The sequence below is a fragment of the Tiliqua scincoides genome, chromosome 5 (assembly GCF_035046505.1).
Source record: "Tiliqua scincoides isolate rTilSci1 chromosome 5, rTilSci1.hap2, whole genome shotgun sequence".
Classification (NCBI taxonomy): domain Eukaryota; kingdom Metazoa; phylum Chordata; class Lepidosauria; order Squamata; family Scincidae; genus Tiliqua; species Tiliqua scincoides.
In genome coordinates, this window is record NC_089825.1 from 144,180,667 (window position 1) to 144,193,785 (window position 13,119).

At 47.5% G+C, this 13,119-nt stretch overlaps 1 protein-coding gene across 1 annotated transcript; it reads right to left on the reverse strand.

Annotated features, from left to right (window-relative positions):
* Nucleotides 1-549: 549 nt before the first annotated feature.
* LOC136654057 (perforin-1-like) lies at nucleotides 550-12,789 on the reverse strand. Its single transcript, XM_066630918.1, has 5 exons — nucleotides 12,254-12,789; nucleotides 7,789-7,894; nucleotides 7,475-7,549; nucleotides 7,083-7,303; nucleotides 550-1,621 (listed from the first exon to the last, which is right to left on the reverse strand). Exons 1-5 carry the CDS (start codon nucleotides 12,787-12,789, stop codon nucleotides 550-552), a joined length of 2,010 nt encoding a protein of 669 aa, XP_066487015.1.
* Between the last annotated feature and the right edge of the window lie 330 nt (nucleotides 12,790-13,119).

Here is a 13,119-nt window from a genome sequence, read left to right on the forward strand (position 1 = left end):
CTGCGGAGAGTGGAGCTGGATGGTTGACTGCTCAGCTGCTCACTGCCCAGGGTGGACCCCCTCATCTCCATCACATACATCAAAAGTGGTGGCCCATAGGTAGCCCCAGGGCTTACTTAAAGGTATATATACATGTTTTATATTTACCTTCCATTTGCCTTTGGGGTGTCCCCCACAGCTGGATGCAGCACATGTCTTTTTGGTGCAGCTGCATTAGCACTGCTGGCAGGGGATGGAATTGGGGTGTAAGAAAATGTATTATGTCCCATAAACTTTGGGAGATGAATCTCTGACCGGCAATTTTGGCAAATTAAACAGTGGCTAATGAGGAAGAAGGTTGGTTGCGCACTCATGGAAATGACTGATGTCTGTCATTCTTGAAACCTTCCAGTGGCTCGTTCATCAGGGAGCCTTTTGCTTCTCAGTGACTGCTTTGCCCTTTTATTCTGACATGAAATGATCTTAGTTCATGTATTTGTTTTATTTATTGTTTAGCTTTAAATCTGGCTTGAGATTTAATATTCGACAGAAAGCAGTATACAGATATACTTAATAATGATAATAATCATGATATGGATCAGTGTAAGGCCACAGCTCAAAGTAATCCCAGCAGGAAGAACCAACCAGGTTGTGACCACAGACCAAGCAGTATTTGAAATACATTTGCCCGTGATTCAGATAACAGATTTGGGACTCAGGTGCCCCAGGTTCCGCAGCCAGCTTGCACCGTCCCAGAAGGTTATCATTCCATCCAAAGTCCTGATCCCAGACTTCCACTTCCAGCTTGCTGAAATCCTTGTCAAGCTGGACAACTCCAAAATCCAAGGTGACATTCCATGATGGGTTGTTGTTGTTCCACACAGTGTGTGTGCACTTCCGCCTCTTTTTGAAGGACACACTGACGTAGCCGTCGGAACGTGTGATGCGGTCCCCCCACAAGCCTTCAGCACGTTCGATTGTCACTGTCAGCTTGGCCAGGCCTCGCTTTGGTGCGCAGCATGTGGAGGTGGTGAAGTTATTATTGGGACACTCACAAGAACAGAAGTCACTGGCACTAGGCTGGGATCCTGCTGGGCAGGAACGGGTGCAGTTCCTCCAGAGAGTGTTTTCTCTCACGTACTCGCTCACTGCCTGCCGCAAGCCCTCTCTCCGAGGGTCAGTCTTAGTCACCATAGTATGGAGTGGCTCTAGGGAGAAGGAAAGCAAGGAGGGCCTGGATTTTGCACTTTCTAGCCACTCTTTGGGGGATGTTGAAGGAATCCAACCACCCGAAATCGCCACACTGCTTAACCGAAGGAAGAAATTTGTGTGCTTCTTCTTTTCCTTACACAACTGGAAGTCTGAACTGTTGGTCACTCCATCAAGACCAACAGAAATACCCACATCAACTGCCAGGCAGAGGCTCAACTGAGCGATGCTGAGGCCTTCCAGCACTGCCACACACATTGGAATGGGTGTCACAAGTCTTACATGCACTCCCAAGTCAAGCTCTGTTTCAACATGAGTCCCGTAGGATCCAATTAGTTCAAAATATTCCATCTTGGAGCTGGGGTCATAATTTTCGGGGAGAAGCTTTATATGGTCAGCAAAGTGGGTATTAACTTGTTTGTTGACACGGAACCTGCAAAAGGAAGAACAGAATACAAAACCCAGAAAATGAATTAATACTGCCTATTATGGGCTTGTCTACACAATACTATTTTTGAGTTATCAAAAATACTACAGTTCTGAGATGTAATGTAGTGGGCTTCCAGAAGAACCTGGAGGAGGAAAGGGGAAGGTTTTAGGAGTGCAAGAAGGGGAAGTGAAGGGAATTAATAGAAAGAAATGAGATATGCTTGGTGGTTTGGTCTGTGGCAGAAAGGCTGTAGCTAGAAGTTACTAGAAGACTAGTTACGGGCAAGGCAGAAGTGTAGCTAGGTCATTTGACACATGGGGCCCATAAATTTTTGTCACCCCATATGACTTAATTAATTAAGTAATTATTAATAAGTATTTATTAATTAATTAGTAATTATATTGTTAATTCACTTTTTATACCACCCTTCCTCTAAGCAGCTCAGGGTGGTGTACATGGTTCCTCCCCTTATTTTGTCCTCACAACAACCCTGTGAGGTAGGTGAAACAGAGATAGTAATAGTCATGACATGGAATGAATAACAATAATGACCAGAAAATAAATGCAGTGAATATTTCCCCACAAGTAATGGATGAAATTCTGCCTCAAATGGTATATAACATGATGGTATTATTCCTAAAAGCCACGATTTCCAGAATTTTGGTCACTAGGGTGTCAACCCCCCCCCCCCCCCAATGTCTCATTGGCCTGTTTTGAGTTAAGGCAGAAGTTCTCAAACCTTTAACACTGGGACCCACTTTTTAGAATGACAATCTGTCCAGGAACCACCGGAAGTGATGTCATGGCTAGAAGTGGCACCATCAAGCAAAATAAAATAATTATAAATACTAATTAAATTAAAGAGAAACAGATAAATAAGGGGAAGCCAGCCCTGTTTCACCAAGTGAATTTTCTCTGTAGCCTGCCTGCAATAACCCCCCCCCCCCACATACAGATAAAGCAGTGAGATTTTCAGCCCTCCCCAGTGCCCACCTTACCAGCTCAAGCCTCTGGTTTATTCTTTGGGGGGGGGGTTGCTGCCTGCAATAACACCCCCCCACAAATAAATCAGTAAGATTTTCAGCCCTCCCCAGTGCCCACCTTACCAGCTCACGCCTCTGGTTTATTCTGGGGGGGGGGCCTGCCTACTGGAGCATTTGTTGAGCTCCATTTTCAACAGATGGGGACCATGCAGCTAGCCTTGCATTCCCCTTTGCCTGCCTTGACCAAGAGCCAAGGCACATTTGCTTACCCTCGAGTAAACGTGACCGTGTGGCTTACTTTCACTTTCCATAGGGCTCAATACATTAATCTGCTTGAAGGGAGGGACTTCCTTCTTGGGTGTTTTGGGGGGGGCTGCTTTCATTGGATAGGAACCATTCTGGTGTCATTGGATTCCTTTCAGCCTTCCCTTTCCAACTAACTATGGCAAGTTCGCCTACTCACGAGTAAACGCGCGATATGGCTTTCATTTTCCATAGGGTTCAATGCATTTTTTGGTTTCTGATTTTTTTGCCATAACGTTTGATGGAAAGGAGATATTTCAATCTGGTTTTTTGCATTGCATTCCACTGGAAATTCCACATCCAACGGTATATGGCATGATGGGGTTACTCCTAACCTTCGCAATGTTAGCGATGTTGGGGCATTTGTGGTATTACACCCTCCCAAGGGTAGTACCTGGGTCAGACCGCCCCCCGCCCCCCGCTAGCTATGCCACTGGGGCAAGGGATGAGCCCAAGAACAGGCCATAAAAGTACTTCACATACTTGTGCTGTATGAACTATTTTGTCCCACTGAACAAACACACTTGGTCAGTACCTCAGGAGGAGATTCGCCTTGGTTCTCCTACTGAAAAGTCTTATTTGTAAAACGTAAAGAGTTAATTAAGAGAATGTGTGGAATGAGGTCTATTTGTGATATTAGGCCTCCCAAAAAAGGTAAGCAAAGAGGACGCTCTTGCACACACACGCAGATTCTCTTTCTATTGGATAACGTTTGTTCTCCTGCATATATGCCTGGGCAAGCATTGTGAAATCAAGGATATCTGATCCTGTTTTTTAACTATATGAAGTAAATTCATTTGCAAGTGAGTTGGTAAGCAAGTATCCTTCCCCAAAGGATAATAAAGGATCAACATCACAGTAAATGCTATCCTGAGCTAAGTGGAGCTTACCAGCTCAGTCTTATGCAGGCCTTGTGCTGATGGAACCCGTGTTCAATCAGTGCATGCCAGGGCCACTGGTGGCCCCAGACAAATGCTTACAGAAAACAAACAGACTTACCTGGAGCAGGTAAGTCAGCAGAGGGGGTGTTTCAGGGGAAGATTGAGGCAGGGATTGGGGTAGGGCAGGAGTGTATCAAGGAAGGGCTGGGGGTAGACCTCAATGGCAGTGATAGTGCTGATGTCCTATGATCCCAGCCTGGGCCTGACATGCACCCTTGGACCTACTCTGCACCAGCTCTACACCAGCAAACGTGCTGGTGAAGATCCAAGTAGGGCAATTGGAAATCATGGTGTAGTAGTGTAGATAAGTATAAAAGGTCTTTACTGACATCTCTGTCACTACCTGGTCCCTAGCCAGCACATAGCATGCAGCAGAGACTGCTTTAGGGCCCTGCATGCTGTGGGCTAGCCCTGAATTGAATTGATCCATTCTTGATTTACTGCACAATCTAGGCATGCACATTGAGTTCAGAAACAATTCCTAGTGTGTTCACTGAAACTTACTCCTTACTCAATATGTGTAAGATTGCAGCCTCTGATTCTACATCAGACTACACTGCAGCAGCCTGGGAAGATGGGAGGGGCTCAAGACAGGTAACATATCAAGAGCCAGCATGGTATAGAGCAGCATTTCTCAAACTTTGAGGAAGTTTTTCTCCCTCAATAAGTTCTTGTGGGAGAGGGGCTAGGGCAGTGACACAATCCCCAGGACTGCATCACTAAGGGGGGATCGCGTTGCTGCCTCCCTCCCCTTCCCCCACCCCTTAAAGAGACACATTAAACGAACTTGGTCACGACCCACCAGTTTGAGAACCACTGGTATAGAGGTAAGACCTGGAAGATCCAGGTTTGAATCCCCACTCACCCATGAAGCTTCCTGCTTGACCTTGGGCCAGTCACTATTCCTTAGCCTCACCTACCTCATGGGGCTGTTTTGAGGACAAATGGAGAGGAAGAACTATGTACACCATGAGCTCCTTGGAAGAAGGGTGGTAGAAAAGCAAATAAATATCTCCTCTCCTTTAAATCTACTGCTTCTGTGGAACAGAATTGGAAATATAAAATATTTTCATTTTCTATATCAATTCCGTGTATTCCTATGAGAAGCTCAGAGGAGCATACAAGATACTCCCTACTCCAAATTTTATACTCACAAATACCCAGTGACACTCAGACATTTTAACTGGCCTAATGTCACGCATGAGCTTTGCGGTCATTGGGCATTTGAACTAAAGCCAGATATTCATATTTTCTCGAGTCCAACCCTTTAATCAATACACAACACTGTCTCAGCTAATTCAAACCCCCTTCCTTAAGGTTTTATGTTTAAAAAATTGTCTTGGGAAACCTTTACCTTTAGCCTCCACAGGCAGCCCCTAGGAGCCAGGGGAAGCCATCAGTCCTGTTCCTGCAGTGGCCATTCTCACTGCTCAATAATGCGATCTAGTTGGTCTGCCCAGAAACACAGCTCAGCCACCTCAAAGCCCGCTGGATGGTGCTCTGCTGGTCTCCCCAGCTAGAACCCAATGCAGCTATCACTTCCAGGTTCGCCATGGGGTGTCCGGTCACTGGTCACCTTGCCCCTGCTGGCCAGCTGGCTTTTCGGCTGCTCAGGCGCATAGCTGCAGCCTTGAGGATCTCCCCAGTGGCCTGGAAGGACAGCCAGGTAAAATGAGTGAGCCCCACTAGGGCAAGCAAACCCCAATGATGCTGGAAGTAGGGGGAAGCAAAGCAATGGTGAGGGAACGGACAGTGCTTAAAGCAGGGAAAGGGCGGGTGGAGGAGGTGTGGAAGCAGGGGGACTCTGTATGTAAGAACACTTCATTGGCTGATGAGTCTGAGTTCCTGGGCTGAGCTCCAGCCCAGGCAGGGTTGCTGCCAATGACCCCATGAGTGAAAGCACATGAGGAGGAAGCTGGATATATGAGGCCAGGTTTGTCCCTGGTAAACCCCGGAAGAGTCCTCAGGTTTCCACCCTGGATAGCATACATTCACTGTCTAAGGCAGCTGTGGTCATTAGGGCCACCAGACCTCCCAGACGTAAAATTTTTTTAAACAGATCCCTAAATAAAATAAAATAAAACAGATAAGTAATTTAAATTGAAGCAAGTTTTAAATTGACTGGGATTCCTCAATCAGCCTCACTGTCTAGCCATTCTTACCTTCCCCACCTGTTTACTTTAAGGGAGGAAAAGAAAAAAAATATTTTTGACCTTGTAATGCTTAATTCAGTCTCTTTCTCCCTTATTTCTCAACGGATCTGCACCAAACTTGGGAAGATTGTGGATGCTGAACTCTATTTTCTGTGAAACATATTTCAGGAGGACTGAGTAAAGTCCTGCTCCACATCTTTTATTTTGGACCATTTGATTTTCCTGTCATCTAATCATTTCAGGTCTGGCTGCCTTTCTGAAGAGGAAGGAAAGAGAAAGAATGACCCTTCCCAAGACGTCCTCAGGATTTTGATTCCACCTCCCATTTTGAAATAGAAAAGTAAAAGCAAAGGGAAAACAACATGCAGGCGTGATGTACTCCCTCCCCTCCCCAGGGGGCAGCTCTGCCAATGACCCCATGAGTGAAAGTACATGAGGAGGAAGCTGGATATATGAGGCCAGGTTTGTCCCTGATAAACCCCGGAAGGGTTCTTCAGGTTTCCACCCTGGATAGCATACTGTCACTGTCTAAGGCAGCTGTGGCCATTAGGGCCACCAGACATAAAATTTTTTAAAATAGATCCCTAAATAAAATAAAATAAAACAGATAAATAATTTGAAATGAAGCAAGTTTTAATTTGATTGGGATTTCTGCCTTGAAAGAAGACTGAAGGAAAGCAGAAAACAGAAGACTCCACCTTAAATGAAGACCCACTCGACAGGGGCAGAATTGGCAGGAACCAGGAACAGCCTCAGAGCAACAGCACTGAGCAGGCAGAGGTTCTTGCAGTGTTGTGTTTTTTTTTTTAACTCTAACATTTGGATGGGAAGGCACTTGGCGCTTTGCTTGCCTGGGTCTCTGTAGAAGTGTATCTTGTGTCTGAAACTGTGCCAGAGGGGTGGCAGGATTCGCAGTGTCATCAACCTCTGCGTACTCATAGAGAAAGGAACAAGAGATGATGCAGGTTCTCTATTGGGGCACCTGGAACCACAGGGGTCATCACACACTGAGTAACCCCTTCAGAGTATTTTGAAGAAGCAGGCTGCAGAAGTACTGGAGTTCAGAATCCACCTTCTCCCTCACTGGGACGTGTCTTCCTCTGGGTTGCTAATTTGGCACAGACACCGAAAATGGAACTTGGGGTCAGGCACGGCAGCCATGAAGAACAGGTATTTGTTCAACTTGAGCAGTTTATCCCCAGCCCCAGTGGTGTGAGCATCAAACCAGCAATCACCATAATTGCCACGAAAGTGGGCTTCCAGGCTCCAGAAGCCACCATCTGCACCAGGCGGAGAAGCTGCAGACTGTGCAGGTGGAAATAAGAGTCCAACCAGCAAGGGCACCACCAAGGAAATGGTCACCTCCCTCTCAGACTGTATGGCATGGGTGGCCTCTGAAAAGGGTTGCAGAACCACACTCAGTTCTTTCAGCTGAGAGTACTCCCTGAGGAAAATTTTCAAATTTGACTGGCTCACCTCGTCCACCACCAAACTCTGCTGCTCTTCCTCTAGAGCCAGGAAGGAATTGATGTGGCGCTGTTCCAGCACATGCTGGTGACATGCAGAATCCTCACATTGGCCCCAAAGATCCTCTCAAATGTGTCTTTGAAGACAGTGCTGGTGCGAAGCAGACCACATATCTTTGACACCCTGGCAAGGGCAGTCTGGATTTTGGCCTCCTTCAGGCTATTGCCCACACAGAACTGGAGGCTCTGCACAAAGCATGACAGCCTCTTCAAAGGGCTGCTTGGGTCTGCCAACTCTGCCTGCTACACAAGGGAAGAAACTACATGCTCCTCTACATCATGCCAGAGGTCCATGTTCTCCACGCTGGCACCCCCCTCTACCTTGGAGAGGCTGGCCTCATGCTCCTTGTCCTCACTGTAGGCCCAGTTCCTGGGAAGGGAAGTCTGCTGTAAATGCCTTCACCATGCTTCCCGCGTTCTCTGTCACCATGTACTGCACCTTCTTTTTGATTTGGAAAGAGGTGTACACCCCCTCAAAGACCTCATAGATGTTTCTGCTGGTGTGCCTCATCAGAAATCATTGGCAAGCAAGCAATCCGGTCTTCAGCTCAAAGTCTATGATCACATGTGCCATCACCCTGAAGAAGCCAAGCATTCTCTAGTCTGACCAGATGTTGAGGGTCGGAGTCACATCACCTTCCTGGGCCAGAAGGCTGCAGGCTTCAGTTTTGGCTATGGAGTACTGTCTATTTAAATGCAAGGCAGCTTTTGGTTCATCTCTTGACAACAAGGCGGGGAGGAGGCAGGAGGGAGGTGTTCTGGGGCAGGGAGCAGTCGACTGGGCTTGGATCTGGCTGTTATGCCAGATCCTAGTCCTCATACCCAAGCAGCACAGAGCAGCTAAAAGCCACTCCACTCTCCTCAGACTTGTGCCACCTCCAGAGGTGGCACAAGTCTGAGGAGATCCATAGGGGCTGCAGCGGCTTACCTGGGGATTAGGGGAAAGGTTTTCCCTTACCTTCACCTGAGCCACTTTGCAGCCCTATCTTGCGCTGGATACAGCACAAGCCTTCTGGCTTGTCTGTTCCAGCACAAGATAGGATTGCGCTGTAAAAGAAAGAACTATATTGAACAGTAGCCTAGGCTGGCTGAGGAGCTAATGATGAGAGATCAGAGATGCAAGGAACCCACAAGTTGCCTAGCTGACTGGCTGCTAAGGAAGCTATTTTGGGGGAACATTGTGCACTGGTGTGCATCTGTTTAAACAACACAATCCCTGAGTAGAATAAAGCACCCCAAAAAGGAAGGCACAGAGGCTGGCTTCACTTGCTGCAGAAGCATATCCCAGAGAGAGAGAGAGAGAGAGAGAGAGACTAACTATGGCTGCTTGGGAGCGATCGATCAATCAATTGATCAATGAATGAACACACAAGGTGTGGGTGCCTCCTTTTATTACTCCAGGAACCACCTCCCCTGGCTTCCCCTACCTCCTGCTCCCACCACCTCTGCTTGCAAAAACCACTTATCCCTGTGGCCAAAAATGGCTCTCCCTCTCCCTTTCTCAGAGACACAAAATCAGGACAAATTCTCCTTCCAATGGATGGAGGACAAGAAGAAGCACCCCCCTCTCTTGTGTTCTGGACACATACAGCACATTTTGCAAGTCATTGCTTTTCTAACTGACCTTTGCAACCCAATACCCAAACCTAAAACAAACAAATAACCATTTCCCTCCACCTGCAGCCCTGGCTCTGCCTCCTGACTGTATCCTGCTGCTGGTCGCTCAACCGAATGCCCAGCTTCCAGATCAGCAAACGGGGTCTTTCAGGTGACACGGAAGCAGCGCAACTGCAAGCAGCACCCCCAAGCTATGCCTGGGTGACTTGAGTCACCCAAATCCATGGCAGTTCCCAAGTTAGTAGCTCCAGGCTTGAGTCTTTGCCCGTCATTGACACATGACTTGAGTCCACACGAGTCAGTGAAAAACACGTGTTTTTGCAACACGGACATGAGTCACTTAACTTGAGTTCCCATTCCTGGTGAATAACCAGCAGAAACGGAAGGAAACCAGAGATGATGGAAATTGAGAAACATGACTGACAGCCCAATTCTAACTGGCCTAGTGCCAATGGTAGGGGCATGCACACTGTTGCAAATGTGCTGTAAGCATGTTGCAGCAGCACAGAGGCTCATTCTGCCAGTGGAAAGGCCTATGCTGGCCTGCAGGTAAGCTCAGTTGCAGACCTACCATTAGGTCCAATGGGGCAAATGCCCCAGGCGTGAGCCTCTAGGACCCCATGGAAGTCTCTGAGTCTCCCGATGGGATCGGAAACTGTGCTTCCGGTTTTCCAGAAGCATAGCTTATAGCATTGGAGAACCTCAGAGAGGCTTCCCTGACGCGGGCTCAGGACGCGCAAGGCTCCCTGAGCCTCAGAGGAGTGGGGAGGTGGATTTTCGTGCAGGGGGGTGGCAACAGCCTGCGGAGGGGGTCACCATCGTGAACCTTTGCCCTGGGCACTGAGCTGGAGAGGTCCACCACTGGGTAAGCTTCACCTGGGCTGGCAGAGGGGCAGGGTGAGGGCAGAATGGGTGCAGGTAGGGAATGTAATGGAATGGGGGGTGGAAGGGAGGAGGGTGGATCAGACCCCGGAGGGAGGATCAGCACCTGATTTCCAGACACTGTGCTGCTCAAAATCGCACCATCAATTTCACCATTGCAGGTCTGAGTAGCACCATAGCAGCTACTGGGGCTTACCTCATTTATGCATCATTATGTTCCATAGCTGATTACAGTTATTTAACTGTTGCTGAAGGGATTCAATTAAAGTGGATTACAAAGTGCAGTCCCTTACCCTAAAAACGTGTGCCAGGCTTTCATTTTTAAGTACCCTGGGGGATGTGACATTTGCACTTCTCAGCCATAAAATGGAGTGACTTGAACAGCCTGAAAGGTTCCGGGAATAAGGCAGGAGGTCTGGTCTAGAGGGTAGAGCCTCCGTTAGCCCAAAGATAACATCAGAAGGTCGCCGGTTTGAGGACACTGGCAGCTGCCTGAATGGCTGAGAATGGTGAGATCTTAAAGCAGCTGACAAGCCCAACTGAGTAATTCCACCTGCTCTTGGTGTGAGCTAGAAGTGTCTTGCCCTCCATGTGAGAGATGGAGTTGCTTGTCAGCCTGCGTGGGAGAACTGGAGGCCAGAAGTGAGATCCAACCAGGAAGATCCATTCTGAAATGTTGTTGGTTCTTAAAAGAGAGAAACTCTATGATTGTAAAAATCCCCTTGAGGGATTTAGAAACGCCTGCCTATGTAAACTGCCTTGAATAAAGTAAGAGGAGTAATCCGATGACCAGAAAGGCAGTATATAAATACCTAGTTTATTATTATTATTATTATTATTATTATTATTATTATTATTATTATTATTATACTGTCCAAAGTAAAAAAAAATTAGATCAATCAGCTGGGGTAATGTTCTTTACCCCTCCATTTGCCTATGGCTCATTAACGCGTAATAGGGGTCAAAATGTTTTAATACCACAGAAATTTTTAGACCCTAGTTGCCAAGTGCTGGTGCCTGGGTTCATTTTCATTTCAATGAACTGGGAACATCTACTGTATGCCAGTTGAACAAGAAAAGTTCATAGTATGCCCAGAAGCTAGTGCCTGCTAATAATGAACCACCTTCCCTAAGGCAGGGCCTCTGAGAGGAATTTTATCAGGGGGTACAAAGTTTCTTTTGGGCCCCATTGCAAAAGGGGAGGGGTGAAACAGAGTGGGAGAAGGTGGTGACAGGCAAGCAGAATGTGGGCAGGGAGGGATGAAATAGAGTGGGGGGTAGGGTGGAGACAACTGGAAAAGTCTTTGGAGCCCAGGTCTACCCACCCATGTGGCATTGGCAGCTAGATATAGTAATACGGAAAACCAAACACACTTCCTAAGTCTCTCAAAATCTTTTACATACAGAAAATCATGCAGAAAATTAGCACCATCATATTTAGGCTAGATTCCATCTAGAATGGAAAGTGACCTATGCATATCAAAATCTGCTTCTGCAACCACTATAGTCCTGCAGCTGTGCCCCTGATCTCCTATCCACTCCTTCATGGCAGCAGCAAACCTCCCCAGCCTCACACCTGGAGCAAAGGTCCACAATGGCGTCCCCCACAGGCTATCGCTGCCCCCCATGCAAATATCCGCCTCCCTACTCACCTGAGACTCGTGGAGCCTTGCGCAACCCACAACTGCGTCAGGGAAGCCTCCCTGAGGTTCCCTGACGCTATAAACTGTGCTTCTGGGAAACAAGAGGCTTCCGTGGGGTCCTAGTGGCTTGCATGTGGGGCTTCAACCCCATTGGACCTAATGGTGGGTCTGCAACTGCTTCATGGTTAGCAGATCCTCAAGCAAAAGTGCTATTGTAGCAAGCTAATTTCCTCCCAGATTTGTCACTGTTAAGGAGTGTCATGTATGCATTTCTCAGCCCAGCACATATGGCTTACCAGTAGCTGCAGCTACGCACTCATGCTAGTGTCCCCAGCATCCTATGAGGGTAAGAGTAGACAGGAAAAGGTAAGATCCCAGGAAATTTCTGGGCCCCCTCCTTTGGCTCCTGGGCCCCCTTATTGATCTTAGAGTACAAATTACCCCTTCACCCCCCTCTTCTAGGCCTTGCCCTAAGGCAATAATTCATGTTTCTATTTATTTTCTCAAACTCCACCCAGCAAGGTGAGCCAACTCCAACCCTGCCCACTTCCCACTCCATCACCCTGAACCCTTCTTGCCTTCCTCACTTGTAGTATGAGCAGTCGAAGTGATGGAGAAGAAAAATATACTTGTCCTCTGAACTCTTCTCTACGCATTCTTGGGTAATCTTAGAGCGTGATCCTGCGAGAGCCCACTGGACCTTATCACCGGGGCTGATCTTCACATCCAGCTCATTCCTCCAGTCATTTTTCACTAGCAGTTCTGTCAGCGCCTCAGCCACAGAAATGGGTGACTGGTGAACCGAGTGTTGCACTTTCTCCTGGCACAAAATGTTGGCTTTCCAGTCAGTGATGATCAAGGGAAGCTTCTGGAGTGGCTTCCCTTCCAGCAAGGGATTCTCACACAAGGTGCACTCCCCATCTTTAGTTATTTCTTCATACACATATCTCCGTGACACCAGTGTGTTTATATCAAAACCCTTACCGGCAAAGTCACCACCCGGTACAAATTCAGCCTTCTTGCATTCATCAGCTGTGCCCTTTTGACATTTTGGAGAGACAGGAGGGAGAAGGAGAAACAAGAGAAACACACAGGCAGCAGAGGTGGGGTCCTTGATCTTCATGGCTGGTCCAGCAGGAAGGCACCCTAGAAAAGACGAAGAGGCTGTTGACTTACTCATTTAGTGATGGGTCACAAGTTACTCCAGAAGTGGAGCCAGCATGTTACAGCTTTGTGTAAAGAAATACTCCACATGATGAACAATTACTATATGGAACTCACAGTTCAATTCTATGTATTTATGGTCTGAAATGTCCCACTGTGCTCAGCAGGGCTTACTCTTAGGAAAACATGTATAGGGTTTGCCGCCTCCATGACACACGTTTTGCAGTACAAACCTGTAAGTGTCAAGAGCCTGATCCTATCCCCACCAGCAGTGCCAATCCAGCAGTGG